This window comes from Primulina eburnea, chromosome 14 (assembly GCF_022965805.1).
Source record: "Primulina eburnea isolate SZY01 chromosome 14, ASM2296580v1, whole genome shotgun sequence".
NCBI lineage: Eukaryota > Viridiplantae > Streptophyta > Magnoliopsida > Lamiales > Gesneriaceae > Primulina > Primulina eburnea.
Window position 1 is genome coordinate 2,894,170 of NC_133114.1, and position 17,620 is coordinate 2,911,789.

Here is a 17,620-nt window from a genome sequence, read left to right on the forward strand (position 1 = left end):
TAACATCTGATGGTAAAACAGAGCTTACAGTTTTAACTTGGTTTTAGTGATTGGTGGTGGTGTAAGTTTGAAACACTAACTATAATGGGTAATGTGCATCTATTGTTTCTCGACATGGTTTCTTATCATGCCCTACGCTTTTAGGCTCCCTTTCTAACAAAAATTTGGAATGCTTCATTTCTTTAAAAAAATTTGAATGTCATCATAGTTGTTCTTATCAGTGTTTTTATAACCGGACCGTTAATCGAACCGGTCAAGCCTTAAAAAATGGTTCAACCGGTTCAACCGGTTCCACCGAACGGTCGAACCGGATCAATAAAATTAATATTTTATTTATTTTATATAATAAATAAAATAGTAAAATATTGATTATTTATGTTTTTATAGTTTTTACTTAATTTTTAAGATGAAAATTACAATAAATATCCAAATAAACACCACTTTTCCGGTTTTTTCGGGTTTTCCGGGTTTTAACCGGTTTCCGGTTTTTCCGGTTTTTTCCGGTTTAGCCGGTTTTTTCGGTTAAACCGGTTTTCCGGTTTTTTCCTTATATCCGGACCGGTCAGGAGGCCGGTTCGCGGTTGAACCGGTCCGACCGGCCGGTCCGGTCCGGTTTTGAAAACAATGGTTCTTATAACAAACATCGTTTTTGGGATGGGTATTTATTCGGTCGGGTTTTTAATCATTCATATGGTGTTTAAAAATTCTAAAGTATGTGTATAAATCTTAAAAATGATAGTCTTATCACACAAGCTCTTGTGAAACCATTACTTTTCATCTTAATTATAGATCGAGTTAACCCGTCTTACAGATAAAAATCCATGAGACCATCACCGTTTCAAGATATATTTATTTACATAACAATATCATCTTTAACTATCAATACCTTAAAATTTTAGATTTTTTTAAAAGAGAGTATTCGTTGCGACATGGAATGTTAAATTTATTTGTATCGTAATAGGACCAAAAATAATACTCTTTATGGGTAGCTAATTAAATGAAACATGGGTGATATTCTTGATAATTTCAAGTGCAAGTTTTTCCCCACTTAAAAAAGACATTTATCGGATAAATCATATAATTCTCAAATACGTCTTGTCTTTACATTCATTCACTTTGTCATTCTCAAACAGAGTCTCCACTCCAAGATTCTGTACGAAATGCTCATCCTCAGAAATCCAGAATTGATAAAAATCAGCTTCTGCATTCATTTGGAATACAGTGCACATGCTTGAACATCCATCATTAAAGAAACTTCAGCACCATTACAATGTCCCATTTCCTCTCTCCACCATCCTGCGCCAGCTTGATTAAGGAGGAAACCGCCTGCCTAGCATGGCTCGACAAACGCAACCATTTAGAATGGATGTAGCCCAATCTTGGAGTGAACTATTATAGATATTGGTGTTCATCTTATTCACTGTTGATATAACTTATGATGTTCCGCTACGATGTTACTTCGTTTACTTCCCTGATATCCCAACAACTGCAATCAGATCGAGGTTCTCAAATACTACAGGAAGTCCTCGTATGCTCTGTGGTTGCAGCTTAGTCTGAACTTCCACATCAGAAAAAGCTTTCTAGACAATATTATGGAAGTGGTTCTTTAGTGTTCAGGCTTTGACGATTAACTCATTGGTAGCAGTCACAAAAGATGGAGGACAAGCAAGATGATTAGCCTTAATGACTCTAATTATCAACTTTGAAAAAGTAAGATGAAAAATCTTCTATTTGTCACCAAGATGTACCTATCGGTGTTCGGAGAGTCTAAACCAAATGATAAATCAGATGCTGAGTGGAACTTCGAGCACGAGCAAGTTTGAGGGTACATCGGACAATCTGTCGATTACAACGTGTATAATCAACATAAAGTGTTATACCTGTGGAGAAAATGGTTGAAATCTACGATGAGCAAACAAACGTCATTGACGAATTCAATGTTGTTTAAGAGCTAGAGCAGGAGTCCGTAAATTTGGCAACTCAAGTAACTAAGTCGGGTGATCGATAGTGGAGTAACAATCCACGTTACATCCTACACAAAAGGGGACTTTGGTGTGGTAAAGATAGGGAATAACGACTTATCCAGAGTCGTGAGAAAGTGAAATGTGAGCTTGACTACAGTGGATGACTCTACATTGAAAGACACCAATGTATGTGCCAGATATGCGCCTGAGTCTGATATCGGTCGAAAGACTCGATGAAGAAGGTTTTTGCACAACCTTCCGAAATGGGGTATGTAAAATTTCAAGAGGATCACTTGTGGTGGCAACTGGATTAAATAAGTTAAAGTTGTATGTAGTTCAGAAAAATCATTCTGAATGTGTGAATCATTCAAAAGTTCACCTTCTAGCAGAGCCGACAAAATTCTAAATCTAGTGACAACTCAACGGATTAGCTGAGAGGATGAATAGAGCTTTGGCAGAAAGAGTCAGAAGCATGCTCTCACATGCAAAGCTGACTACGGAATTTTGGGGTAAGGCCGTGGTTGATGTTGTATATATATTGAATCGATCACCTTGTGTTCGTCTCAATTACGATGTCCCGAAGTAGGTGTGGCAAGGCAAAGAAGTTTCCTATAATCATTTGCGGGTATTTGGTTGTGTTGCTTATGTTCATATCTCTACTATTTTATTAAATGTGAGAGGCTTATAAAAACTACCCTGCGGACACCAATTTTTCTTCCCCTTTTGCCCTTTTGCTTCAACCCGGTAATATATATATCTCTCAAAATATTTCCAAATCTCCAGCAAAACCGTTCCATAAAATTACTCCGCACGATTCTCTCATCCTCAACGATTCTCTCTGCATCATCTTCATAAATTAACCTTCCCTCACACCGACTCTGCACAATTCTCTCAGATATTGTTGCTTCACCTTCGTAGAATCCGCTTTCGTCTGCACTATCTCCTTCAACAGATAAATTGTTTTCCTATCTGCCGGGTCAATATCAATTTTATGGACAAGAAAACATAGGTTCCCTCTGGTAAGTTCGCAAATATCTTCCTCCCTTCATCCTCTTCAGATTATAGGGCGTAAAATGTCTTTATCCTAGGTTGCGCTTTGTTGTCTTTGTTAGTTTTTACGTTATTATTTCTCTGATTTTGGTTTTTTTGTGAATTGTTATTTGGTTTTTGATATCTGTAATAAAATGCTCCTTTATTGTGTTGTATGAATCTCGGCTGTGAAACAGGCCTCGAGGCATAGGCACTACATTTGGGGATGAGGGTTGTCCTCATCTTTCATGTTTGTTGTTAATGTTTCGTCGATCACAAGGGTCTAAAATGTGCGTCTAAATTTTGTGTTTGGTGAGATTTATCTTTATCGGATCCAGTACTTGAACTTCAGTTGGCTTGAATCATGTTTTTTTAAATAATTACTTTGAATGAGGCTTGCGAATTATGGCATAGTTTCATCAGATGTTGTTTTATTACTGTTATTGAAAGTTTCACTTATGTTGTTGCTTCAAACTATCTTTGAATTATGTATGAGCCACCAAAAGTTATTTTTATCAAGACGTCCTGTGTGCCTCTTTAATTGATGGTTCTGTTGGATATTGTGAATTGAAGGCTCTGGATCATGGCTTTTAATGAATAATTTTGGGTTGATGAAACATGTATAGGAAAAGCGAGGCAAATATTGGTGTAGTTGCTTAATTAGTTAAAGCATTTGCATATAACTCTTTGAAATAATTCGTTGGAAATCTCTTAAAAGTTCTACGATTTTGTGAATCTTATTAGTATCGAGTACTGGCCACACCCACAGCTTGGAATCAAGGAGGCTTACAGAGTTCTTCGACTCGGTGAGACAGCTTGCATAATTGGTCCTGTGAATCCTACATTTTGGTTGTCTCGCTTCTTTGCAGATGTTTGGTTGCTTTTTCGAAAAGAGGAAGAATACATTGAGTTGTTCAAAAAATCAGGATTTAAGGATGTCCCACTGAAGAGGATTGGTCCAAAATGGTATCGTGGGGTTCGCAGACATGGGCTTATCATGGGATGTTATGTTGCATTCAACATTAAATTAAGGTTTGCCTTATTATTTCTTTATTCTATCCACCGAGTTACTCATCCGGAAGGCCAACAATCCAGGTAATAATCGGCTATACATGTTTGATTTTATTATCGTTTGCTTCTATGTGCGTGATATTCGGTTTCTTTGTTGTGCTCGAAACATTTAACGAAATACACTGGTTCGATATTCGGTTATTTTGCAATGGATTTAATTTTGGGTTTTCTCCATTTCAGACGTACTGTTCTTTCCATGTTTCAGAAACCATCTTCACAGCCTATTTTCAAATGAAACCTTTTCAAATTTCAATTGTATTCATTACCTACTATTCCATGGGTTATTTAGTCTGAGTATAATTGTCGTGTATCCTTTGCACTTTGCTTCTATGTGAGTCAAACACTTTATAGTTGTACAATATTTGTATTCTTTTGGTAATCAATTGTCTAATTTATGTTATGCTCCATCACATTCACAGTCGATGCCTTAACCTTGGCTCCCGGTACAAGCCCCGGCCAGTTTGTATTCTATGATGTCCGTGGAAAGCCACAACCAATAACTATTATTTTTGCATATGGGAGTTCTGAGGTATTTCTCATTTTATAACACATGTTTGAAATTTGTCTTTTTCATGCATCTGTTTAGTACCTTTATGTATGCATTCACTAAATTAATCATCATCATGTTGTGTTAGGAGCAGTCGCTACAATGAATATGGTCTATATTGAAAGCTGGAGGTTGGAAAAGGATTGATTTAATGTTGACTTTATATTTGGGCAGGCCTGAGGAGATCTATCATGTTACTGTTATGCCATGTTATGACAAAAAATTCGAGGCTTCTCGTGATGGTTTTGTGTTACAATTGGACTCCAATGGTGAAAGAATTGCGGAATTTGATTTCGTATTGGCTACCAGAAAAGTTTTATATTTAATTATGGTTTGCTTTTGGTTGTTGCATTATGATTTATTCATTCTATCTACTCTATATGTTCATTGAATAATTTATTGTGTCATTGTTGCAGTTGGGATCTATTAATTTAACATATTTATTTAAGCTTTGAAATTCATTGTCTTTCATGAATATATGCATGATAACTAAGAAATGATGAATGACAAAAGTTGGATGTCAAAACAAGAAATCTCGAAAAGCCTATAAGAAGTCCTACTAACTGACGGGGGAGAACTAGAGAGCTTCGAGGAAGTTATTACCAGTGAACACAAGGATAAGTAGATGGAGGCTATGCAAGAATAAATGTAATCATTTCATGAAAATGAGACATTTGAGTTGCCGAAATGCAAGAAAGCTTTGAAGAATAATGGGTATTCAGATTGAAGCACGAAGAACGCAGTAGTCAACCAAGATTCAAAGCTAAGATTGTCGTCAAAGATTTAGACATAATCATGAGGTCGAATTTGACGAAATATTTTCACATGTGGTGAAGATCATATCCATCCGGATTGTGTTAGGGTTAGAAGCAGAGCTTGATCTGGAGGTGGAACAAATGGATGTCAAGCACCAAGACAGGTACAAGAAGTTTGAATCGGTGATAACTCAACCGAGATTCAAGAAAACCACTACAGACCATTATATGTTTGTCGAAGATACATCTGATTATGATTTGATGGTGCTTCTGCTCTATGTAGATGAAATGTTGATTGTTGGCAAAGATGTTTCTGAAATCAAAAGCCAAGAAGCAACTAAGCAATATTTTTCTATGAAAAACTTGGGGTAAGCAAAAAAGAATTATTGGTATGAAAATCCATCGAGACAGGTATGCCAAGAACACCTGGTTGTCGCATGAGAAGTATATTGAGAAGGTACTTCAGAGCTACTTCAGAGCTTCAACATGGACCAAACCAAAGCGGTTGGATGTCCTTTTGCCAATCACTTCAAGTTGAACCCAAAGTAGAGTCCTATTACAGAGGATGAGGAAGAAGAAATGGAAAGTGTTCCATATGCTTCAGCTGTTGGAAGTCTGATGTATGCCATGGTATGTACTCGACCGGATTTAGCTCATTCTGTAGAAGTAGTGAGTAGATTCCTTTCAAAACCGAGAAATGAACATGGGGCTGCAGTAAAATGGATATTCAAATATCTACGGGAAACCTCTAAACATAGATTGAGTTTTGGAGGATCTAGACTTGAGCTTGTAGGCTACACAGATACAGATATGGCAGGAGATGTTGACTACCGAAAATCTACATCAGAATACCTGATTACATTTGTAAGGAGAGTTGTGTCATGGTAGTCAAAGTTGCAAAAGTGTGTAGCATTGTCAATCAATGAAGCAAAGTTCATTGCAGCAACTGAGGCCTGCAAGGAGTTGTTATGTATGAAAAAGTTTTTGGAGGAATTAAGTTTTGTGCAAGATTAATACAAGTTGTTCTATAATAGTTAGAGTGCAATTCATTTTGGAAAGAATCATTCAATGCATTCAAGATCAAAGCATATTGATATTCGCTATCATTTGATACGAGATGTATTGGAAAAGAAGTTGTTAAAGTTTGAGAAATTCACACAGATGAAAATGGATCTGATATGATAACCAAAACATTGCCGAAATGGAAGTTGGAATGTTGTAGAACTGTTGCAAGTCTGATTGAATTCACAAAATGTGCTTGAGGAGGATAATTGTTAAACAAATCAAGCAACCTAAATTTGAATTCAAAGAACACCATTTTTGAATAATTAACACATGGTTAGTAAAAAATGGATGGTTTGATTATGTAAACAATGATGTTTTATTTTTTTTCTTCCCTAATCATACCAAAACACAAAATCCTATCATCTATAAGCATAAGTGTAGAAGTGTGATAAATGATTTAGTGTGAGATTTCTTAAGGAAGTGTTTATCCTTGGAAGGATTAGAATTAGTGAAGAAAAAGTGAGTGTTAAAATCAGAATATTTTGAATGAAATACTTCGTATTCGCAATTTCTTTGTTATTAATAAAGAAGTGATCTCCTTGAGAGGTTTAGATAGGACGTAGCCGTAGTCTATTTTTGAGGTGAACTATTATAAATATTAGTGTTGATCTTATTCATTCTTGATATTACTTATGAATGTCTCACTGCGATGTTACCTCATTTATGTCCCTGATATCCCAACATTGAAAATGCCATAAGGATGATCTTGACAAGTAAAGAAGGCGAAGAGATGAGAATTAGAGTGAGAAAAATGAAACAAGAGATGGCAAGGAGGTTCTTTTAACAATTCGCCATGCGACTTGGCAGAGTTCATCAGTACACTACCAGGGAAAATATGACAAGGTCCCTATCTTGCAGATATTAAATTTTACAGCTTCTTGTAAGAAGCGCATTCTTGTCATAAGCGCATGTAAATACAAAAACACACTAAATTACTGATGATAATATACTAATTACCACGTACAAAGCCAAATGATATCTGAAACAATTCAATGGACACAACTTTGTACTCTATTTAGCAGATGCTGCAACAGGTTGATGACTAAAATAAACATTGAGAATGCCATAAGGATGATCTTGACAAGTAAAGAAGGCGAAGAGAAGAGAATTAGAGTGAGAAAAATGAAACAAGAGATGGCAGAGGAGGTTCTTTTAAAAAATCGCCATGCGACTTGGTAGAGTTCATCAGTACACTACCAGGGAAAATATGACAAGGTCCCTATCTTGCAGATATTAAAACACGGTCCAAATATCGCTGTACACAACACAAAATATGATGATTAAATATTATGTAGGAATGTATTTTATATTTTTAAGCCAAATGTAAGTATAAAATGAAACATTATGTTACAGTGTGATGTCTACCACAAGCATTCCTGTCAAACGCACACATAACAGGTTTTTTTTGCTGTTGTAATGATGTCAGATTGCAAATTGCCAGCACTATTCCACGTCAAGCAGGCAATGGTTCCTCCATGGCTGCATGATGAACATAGGTTCAACCATCATAATTCAACCAAATAAATCATGCAGGGACGTAACATGATCTAGTATTTGCATTTGCATTTGCATTTGCTAGTATTATAATATCAGTCGAATATTTCACATCTGGACTCATCTTGCACAAACGATTAACCAAATCAATATAAAAGTTCACTGTATAATTTGTGAGTCCATTCACACTTTTCCACGGTCTGATATGGGAACGGAGCATTATAGTTTCAGTTTGTGATAGTCATGTAAAATAACAAATGGGAAAATCCAAAACCATACATGAATGGGTGGACGACTGCCTATGCTCACGCATACCTTTTAATCGGGATTCTGATGAAGAATCTGTCACTCTTCCGGGGATACCTGGTGCTTTCATTGGCACATCAGGAAGATCGAGCTTCTCTTCTTGTTCTTCAACGGATGGTACTGCAGAAGGAACTTTTGGAAGATCTTGAAGCATAATCTGTAAAACAATAAAATAGGACCCATTGAATTTGATAATGACAGTTTCTTTGAAGTGCATACAGATTGATCAGACACTTGTTTACATGAAAGAATGAGAAGTTCAATAAATGGAAGCAGGGATCATTCACAAGATGAGCAGGTAAAACTAATCAATGTCATGAAAATGAAAGATTACTCGTTCAAAAGTAAATTCCAATCCAAAGTGTGGGTCAATTTCATGCAAATAAAAAAGAAAAAAAAAACCTGTGTCTCTAGATTTTTAAATTCTGCAAAAATTTCCTCTTCATCTTCAGCAGACAGCTTCTCTCCCAAGATCGCGTTCATTTCCTGTAAAAACGACGCAAAAAACACTTAATTGCACTGAGATCATGTTGATAGCATACCCAACGATTAAAAATGTCTCCAGTAGAAGAAAAAAACGTTGATGATAAGCAGTTACGTATACCATAAGACACCATGGAGCAAGCAATATTTTCAAAACCGCTCCAATAAAGAATTGGAGTAGCAAGAGGGAACTTACATCTTGATAAGCTTTTGCCTCAGCAGTATCATCCATCAGCTTTTGAACATCATCCAGGTTTATCTCACTTTGTATTGCTTTCACTGCAGTATTTCCGGCCTTCAGACTCTCAAACACAGCTTTCTGCTTGCTGGCTAGTTCAACGTCTGCCAACTGAAGAACACTTCACACTTACAAACCAGGAAGTTTTGTTTCAAAATCAGGGGGAAAAATCCAAAACAGCGTGAGAAGATAAAGATTTGAACAACATAAAAGCAAATAACTTCAAAAGAAATCTCTGGAAAATAAAAATACTTGCTGCTCAACATTGATCAGCCAAGCATCCACTTGCTTTAATAGCTCTTCTTGGACTTTCTTTTTCTTTAGTGTCAACAACGCTCTATCTTTCTTCTTTTCCCGAAGCAAGTCTTTTGCAGCTTGTTTTTCAGCTTCAATCACATTATCTAGCTGAAAGTATTGAGGATGGAAAAGATTTAAGTGAAAAATACCATGGAACATTGACAAGGTACTCTGTCATTAAAGTACAAGATAATGACAGTTTGTGCGCCTGTTTTGCAAGTCAGTAACAAGAACTTTTAATTATAATAATTATTGTGAGGTAATTCTGTTTCCCCTGTTTATTTTGGGGTGACCACTTGTTATAGAACCAAGTCGTGACCCAATTTATGCGGGCCCAGAAAAACAAGGTAGATAATGAGAAGCCCATAGTAGATGTGTATATTTCCAGGCTCCAGCAGTGGGAATTGGAAAACACGTGAGTTAGAGAATATAATATGAGAGAAGGGGGGGGGGGGGGGGGGGGGGTGTAGATGTGGGATTCATTCACCATCATTTTATCTTGTCCCTTGTAAAGGGAGTAGCTAGCATTCTACAAGGGTGAATATTGTACGGGGACCTTTGCTCTGGGATTTACGTATAAAGTGAATACAAATTATCATTTCTTCTTCTTATATTTTCTTTGGATTCATTTGCATTCATCTTAACTTTTGCGAGACATAACACTACCATCGAAATATCAACAGGGAAGGTGAAGTCGTGGCAGGACCAGATGAGAAATTTTATGAATTCAGGGGAAACATTTTCTTGCTAAATCTGATCAAAGTATGAAAATACAAAACAGGGACTTGACTTGTTCGACAAAAAAATCAAGTAAACAACGAACTGGGTGAGATAATAAACTGAGCATGTTCAATGATCATCAATAAATTCTAGTCTCTCTGAAGAACATTCAAATTTACAGAAAACCGAGGAACATTATTAGTTAAATGATACAAAAGAGTATCAGAGTGATTAAGAAGCTCAGCATAGTTAACTCTGGTTATTCAAATTGTTATGAATGCAATGTAAGGTCGATTGAAAATGTTTTCCTTTAAAATTTCATGCTATGATGATAATTACAATAATCTTGATATCAGTCATTTTAGTTCTAAAACAATTAGAATAACAATGTATACATAAAATCTATAATAAAAAGCCATTTGCAGCAATTTGAATTCCAATCCAACCCATAACCATATCGTAAAACTGTTGCATGATCAATCTCAACTAAATTATCCCTAATTAAGATATCACAGCCCATCATAAGAAAACAGAAAAATATCAGCATTGACTTCAATAATGCCACATACCCAACCCTTTATTCATTTTTTCCAACTGATTGACTGATTTTATATCGTGCTAAACAATAGGAAATTCAATCTGAACAAACAAAATTTACGAATCAAAAATTGGATCAAATCATATCAAAAACAACAAAAATTATGACGAAATAATGATTAAGAAAACAAAGGAGCTAGAAGGGTACCTGTTGCTGGTATAGAGCAAGCTTACGCCTTTGAGTTTTCAGAGAAAGAATGGCTCTATCCACTTCTGTGATCTTAGGTTTCTTCACAAATACGTTTCCCATTTCCCAAAAATCCTCTATTTACCAAAATTCCAAACAAATTATACGACCATATTGTTCAAATTAAATTCAAGCCTCCGAAAGGGAGAAAGGAAGAGGATTTTCTATGGTTTTGGGCAGAAGGGGGAAAAACGATGAACGCTTTGAGAATATTTCGGGTCGGGCCGGTCCCGATGTGGTAAATGAACAAATTATGACGTCATCAACGAGTTTACAATAATAAAATACATCCAGAAGTTAATAAACGCCACATCATCAATGAGTTCCAAAACCGATTCCACCTCCACGTGGGTTTGTTTCAACCTACCTTGCGCAATGAACGGTCCGGATCATTCTATATGAGTGATCCGAGTCCACTTCAATGTAAAAAAAAAAATGCCTCAAAAAAATCCGAGCCGTTTGATCGATCCTTGCAAGCAGTGCCCGCAAGAGTTGGGTCGACTTAACCCTCGACGTGAACGACTCCTCGTAAAATCTAATGAAATATTTTAACATCATGGACCAGGCATGCGAACCGCACCGGAACCGACCCATTAAACCCGGAACTGGAACCGGAACCGGAACCGATTCGACTGTACCAGTTCCAAAACCGCCCCGAACCTATTATTAAATGGATAAAAGTGATTGGAACATGATCGGTTTGAATTAAAAAAATAAAATAACTTTTGGGCCGGTAATCTCTAAGGCCTTCTTTTTTTTCCTTCCAAAATCGGGGGCTAGATTGCAAGTTTTTTCCCCAGTCTCTCTAAATTCAAGTGTAAATATGTAGTTATTTTTTAATATTTTCCACCAACAATTTCATTTTATAATTATAGAGTTCTCTTCACTCAATCTTCTGTTTGCTATTATTTTTTAAAATATTTGCTATTTGTTATTATTTACTAAACATTCACTAAATTTTATTTCAATGACATCTTCTTCAAATTTTAATGTTGATGGTGGTGACAGACGTGCGCGGTGTAGTGTGTCTTTATTGGAATTTGGTGAAGATTTTGGCTACATTCTCGACGTCGACGAAGTTGAACCGGAGCATGAGGGGAAGATACTTTGAAACTTTTCCAACAGAGATGGGCGGGAATTTTCGAACATCGTCGTCCGTCGGAGCAAACAACATGGTAAAGATCACGAAGACGGACCAAACAAAGTGAAACAAAGTTTGGTATCACTTCGAAATTGAAAAACAAAAAACCAGGTACGAATTACTCTTCTGCAAAAATAGATACTCTTACAAAACTGATTGTGATGCCGATAGTATCGGAATTTCGGAAAAAAACGGTCAAGGTACAAAAATTTGACCATGATACTTTATAGTCACTCGAAAAAGAACAAACTCAACAACACATTAATCATTTAAATGTTAAAAGTTTTACATTTAAAGTAGACATTTCTTGAAAAACCATTATTAAATTTGTTACGAAATATTGCCAACATTTTTTAAATAGTTGAACAATAAAGTTTTGTGAATTTACTAGTACCATTCAGCCTGAATTTCACAACATTTCTAGGCACACAATTAAGAAATACTGTTTTAATATGTATAAAGAAAACAAAATGTCATTAATTTCTCATCTTTCAAGTATTACTTGTAGAGTTAGTTTGACACGACTGATATTTGGACTAATATAAAATTGGAATACTATCTTATTGTTACATATCATTGGATTGATTAAACTTGAACTAAAATAATAATAATTTTCTCTTTAGATAAATTGGAATCGTCATACATCGGACATACTATAGCTAGATATGCTTTAAATGTTGCTAACATTTATGACTTACAAAAGAAAAAAATGTCGATAACATTAGATAATGCGAGTGCAATAATATTACAATTAAATATCTTAAAGATTCATTAAGACTAAATTTAGAAGGTAAATTATCTTCAAGTTAGATATGAATATTATTATCAACTTATGTGTTACATATGCATTTGATGAAATCATGACTACTACTATAGTTCGAACTATATTGGAAATTATTACGTGAAAACATATTTCGTTATTGGAAAGCTTAGTCATTGCTAGTGGAATTAGATATAAGAAATTTCCTCTTCATGTCGAAACTCAATTGAATTTTTTTGTATAAATTATTTTGTATTTTTTACGTTTTAAAAATTTATTTACACCAGATTACAACATTGTTGCGGCATAATATTTAATATGGAATTACTCTAATTTAGATATTTTGTATAAATGTGTTTCTTTGTTGAAATTTTTTAAAGAAGCAATAGAAAATTTCATGGCGTTAACAACCTTACTGCAAACATGTTTCTATATCAACTTTTCAATATATTTTAAAAATTTGTTGAATATCATACAAATATTGTTATGAGTGATTTTATTTTAAGTATGAACGATAAATTTTTAAAACATTGGGAGATTATCTCAATTGTGTATGACTTAGAAATCTTGCTTGACCATAATCAAAGTCAAGGAAGACGACATAAAAATATTTTTTGAATATTATGATACATTTCTCAAGAAGAATTTGATGATTACAAGAAGTCGATCATACATTCTCTTCAAAATTGTTCAATATGTACGCTAACGAACAAGGTGGAGCGAATAACAAGCCACTGGAAGATCCGAAAGAAAAAAAAAAACAAAACAGAAGCAATCAAATTCTTTAAAGTTTGAAATGTAAAAAGTAGAAAAAAAAATAGGTTACAACAATAAAGTCCAATGATATACAAATCTATCTAAGCAAGTATTTTTAAACTCAATTTCAATGTTTTAGAATGGTGGAGACTAAATTCACAAATTTATTCAGTCGTTTGGGCAATTGCAAAAGATGTCTTAGCAGCTCAATGTTCAAGCGTTGCTTCCGAATCAACATTTTCAACATGTGGCAAAATCATTGGAGAACAAAGAACTAATTTAAACTCATAAACGCTTAACATACTAACATGTCTACAAGATTGGTTTGTAGCATAAATTTGCAAACTCAACTTCCGAGATAGATTCGGAGTATTCTCAATACATTAGGGCATCCGCATTCGTTACCGTTATAACACCCACCACCTCAGCAAAAATCGTAGTGTCCACATGCCACATACATATTATATTAACACATCTATTCTACCACATTCATTTTAACATTAACATTCATTATTTATAGTTTTCGCTGTCCAGTCATTCATCTTATTCTTATTTTACATTACATAAATTCAATTTCAAATTATTTACAAAATTTAAATTATTATTATTTTATATAAATAATAATATGTTTTTATGATAATATGTTTTTATTAATATTTTTAAAATTACATAATCTTTATTTAATTATTAAAATACATTATTAAATTAAATAATATACATATATATAAAATATTAATACATGTAATTAATGTTTGGCCCACCCCATTCACTCTCTTTAAAAAAGTAATAAAAAATAATATATATAAAGAAGAAGTAACGTGGGCGTTCAAACATTTGAACGTTCACATTACATGGCACAAATGGAACACCCACCCACACTAGTATTAACATTACATTGGGGTTCAAACCCATTGGCTTGAACATCAATGTGGATGCCCATATAGCAATTCGTGAAGATTTTTAAATGTTTGAGGTAGACTTTAATATTTTATTTATATTTATCTTTTTGTATGATGTATTTTTTTCAATTCAAAGTACTTAATAAAAATAATATTTTTCTACCATTTGAAAAAAAATTCCATATTAGACCAGCTCTGATCTCCATTTTTTTGTTCTGTCTCTCGCTGGGATAGCCGAAAAGTATTGTCCTAGTGCGAGATGCTCTTCTTTCATGCTTCAACTTTCACCAATGCATGTTGGGGCTATTGAAAAGCTAGCACGCCTCGTTATGCTCCAACTCTCCAGCATCAATCCGGAACTGGTCAATTCACTATCGGTGTAAGTAGTGGATCGGATTGGTTCCAAGGAAAATACCTTGGAATCGAAACTGCTTCAGAACCGGTTTTGGACCGGTTCTTACTGATTCCGACATTGTTAGATTCGTAACATGTCAGATCTAGACCAGGAACCATAAAAACCTTGGAATCGTTAAGCAAACCTAAACATGAACAGAAAACTAGAACGTTAGTTGATGTCATCGGTTTGGTTATCTGAACCAATGCCTGAAAAGTTGATTATGAAATTTGTACGTACCCGTTATTTAGGATTTATTTTCTTTAATTTACAAATTTTCTGTTTGTACCCAATTCTTGTTTTGATCCTATATCTCAGTCAATAATCATTCAAAGCTTATTTCAGTACCAAGTTTTATATGCAGACGTTGATGAGAAAAGAGTTCATTTAGCTTTGCATTTTCCAGACTGTCCTTGCTTTCAAGAAAAACCACTTTCTTGATTCAAAATACATGGGACGAGTTGTAAAATTTGCCAGCTTGATGGACTACATCTCATCTTCTATGTGCAAGACCTGAATCGTGCAGTAGATAAAGTTTAAGGGGCAAAGCTCTCGAGTTTTTTTATGCACAGCTGAAACAGGGCATCAATTTGGAACTCGACTGCTCACAAACCCTCCCAAGCTTGACTCCCAAGTTCGGTTTGAGCTACCCACAGCCGGAAGTCAGGGTTTCCGGCGACGAAAATGATCGGAAATGGCGCAAATCGGACGAGAAAAGAAGGCCTACGGATTGACCTTGGGGTCGTGATTTTCTTCACAACAATGGTGTCAATAGATAGCTTAGGTCGAGAGTTATCCCATTATATGGTCAACTTAAAATTTCTGGCGACTATGCGACGGTGGTGGCGACTAGAACCAGCCGTGGTCAACGGGTCGGTTAATCCGGTCAAAAGTTTGTCCCAGAAGACAGTTCCGATCACGGTTTACAAAAAATTGTACAAAACTCTTCGAACCGTCAAATCCGATCAAGTGGTCCTTGGACAATTTTTGTTTCTCCAAAAATTAAATGAATTGCTATGATCAATCGATCTATGGTCACTATTAGGTATCTGTATGTTGAATCGACGGATCAACTCGCCAGGTTGACCGTTTTATATTTTTTATATTTATTATTCGATCGGTATTTCACCCTACATCCGATACTGATCATTCTAAAAAAGGCGGCGCTTCTTACCTGTGATATGCAACTCAAATACAGATATTATTCGAAAACTTACAAATTTCAACAAAGAAAGTGGTTATAAAACTTTAATGGGGGCCACGTGGAAAAAATTGTAAAAATTGATATTGATTATTCTCAAGCGCAAAGTCTGACATTCTTTTCTCAATCAGATAAAAATTCTCAACTTTTTAAATTTGACGAAGCTAAATTTAGAGAAAAAAAAAATTAAATTTTGTATGATTGAACAACTTTCTTTTAATTTTAGTAATAACTTATTTTTTGAAAATTGACTTTCTAAAGTGCAAATCTTTCTATTAGATGCATCCCACAAAAATTCTCAAACACAATTAAAAAATTAGCCATTGATAAAAAAGAAAAGAACTAATTAAAGAATTTGTTATTTTAAATAATAAAATATCTTTGTGTTCCAGTATTTGAAATGATCATTGGCAAAATTGTTCATATATGAGTATTATATGTGATTGGATTGATAATTCTTAGAACATTAAAAAAAGATTTCTTTTACATACATGTTTTAGCGAAACACGCTCGACACAAAATATTTCTCAACTTATATTTGTTATTTTAAAAGAATATGGTTTAACTTCTCAAGTTTTTTCAATTTATTTTGATAATGTTCGTACAAATACTTCTAATACTAAGCTTATTGAAATATGTAAATCATCATTAGGTGTTAATTTTTTTCCTATCAAGTGCACATGTCAGATTTTAAATTTGTGTGTTCAATATAGAATAAAAAATTTGGCATCACATATTCCTATTTAGGAACGAAATTCATTATTTATGGACAAATCCTCAAGTTATGAAACAACGGGGAAATTTTGCAAAATAAATTGTATGAGACCTAAATAGTTTGCACGAGATGTTCAATCTCCTTAGAATTCAACATATAAATTGTTATTATTGTATATTCAATATAAAAATTTATTATGCATATTTTTTTAGCAACATTTTCAAGCTCATGATATTATTTATTTTCGAATTAATGTAACATATGCACTAGTATTTGTGAAAATTTTAAAGTTTATAATGATACTAATGACCAATTATCCGCGGTGTATTATTTCACTTCTTATTTGGTTTTAGCACATTGTTGTAACATTGCATGTATTTTTAGTGAATATATTACATCTAATGACGATGCTTTAATTCAATGTATTTATGTTAGAAAAAAATGGAAATAATATTTATTACAAATTCCTGAAATATTTTTATGTGCTTTTTTTAAACCCTAGATTTAAATTAAATGGTTTACAAGAAATGTTAAAATTTTATTATTAATTTTTAGACCCTATTACGGAAACGGTTTCTAATATCTCATCGATAATGTTTAATATTAAAACTCATTTATATGATATTTATAATGAATGTAAAGTCAAATATGGTTGACAAATTATTCTAATGAAACAAAATTCACTATCACTGGTAATATTATTTCTAAACTTACTAAAACACAATTTTTATTAAGGGAACTGACGAAACATTCATAAGAATTCTCAAGTTTTCGGTCAGGAAATTGAGAATTATTTTATCACTACTTTTAATTTAATGACGCGGATGGGAAGGAAACTCCATCGGCAACTTTCATTTTCTGACAGATTAAATGGGCTTTAGTGTTCCTTGAATTTTCAATTTTTTTTCATCCAACTCATCCCAATAAAAAGGTGATGGACACCTTCTTCACCCTCTACCACACATAGATTCGCATTGCTTTTCATGAACTTTCAATTGCAT

General features: G+C 34.2%; 1 protein-coding gene and 1 long non-coding RNA gene across 3 annotated transcripts; one reads left to right on the top strand and one right to left on the bottom strand.

Moving 5' to 3' along the window:
• The first annotated feature begins 2,734 nt into the window (after positions 1-2,734).
• LOC140812695 (uncharacterized) lies at positions 2,735-5,019 on the top strand. Of its 2 annotated transcripts, XR_012113736.1 has the most exons (4): positions 2,735-2,983; positions 3,738-4,395; positions 4,484-4,593; positions 4,786-5,019. It is a non-coding gene; the product is annotated as an uncharacterized lncRNA (long non-coding RNA). The 2 variants fall into 2 exon arrangements; XR_012113735.1 differs by having other exon boundaries at positions 3,738-4,593.
• Positions 5,020-7,193: 2,174 nt separating this feature from the next.
• LOC140811895 (vacuolar protein sorting-associated protein 20 homolog 2-like) lies at positions 7,194-10,991 on the bottom strand. The gene is made up of 6 exons (XM_073170017.1): positions 10,715-10,991; positions 9,205-9,357; positions 8,911-9,063; positions 8,634-8,717; positions 8,241-8,388; positions 7,194-7,910 (listed from the first exon to the last, which is right to left on the bottom strand). Exons 1-6 carry the CDS (start codon positions 10,814-10,816, stop codon positions 7,885-7,887), a joined length of 666 nt encoding a protein of 221 aa, XP_073026118.1. The 5' UTR covers positions 10,817-10,991; the 3' UTR covers positions 7,194-7,884.
• Positions 10,992-17,620: the final 6,629 nt, after the last annotated feature.

Bases quoted from the DNA above. Each gene is read 5' to 3' on its own strand.
- LOC140811895 (XM_073170017.1), bottom strand. From the start codon at position 10,816: ATGGGAAACGTATTTGTGAAGAAACCTAAGATCACAGAAGTGGATAGA. The intron at 9,358-10,714 runs GTACCCTTCTAG...CAATACTTTCAG, and splicing joins TTGCTCTATACCAGCAACAG to CTAGATAATGTGATTGAAGC. The intron at 9,064-9,204 runs GTATTTTTATTT...AGTGTTCTTCAG, and splicing joins TGATCAATGTTGAGCAGCAA to TTGGCAGACGTTGAACTAGC.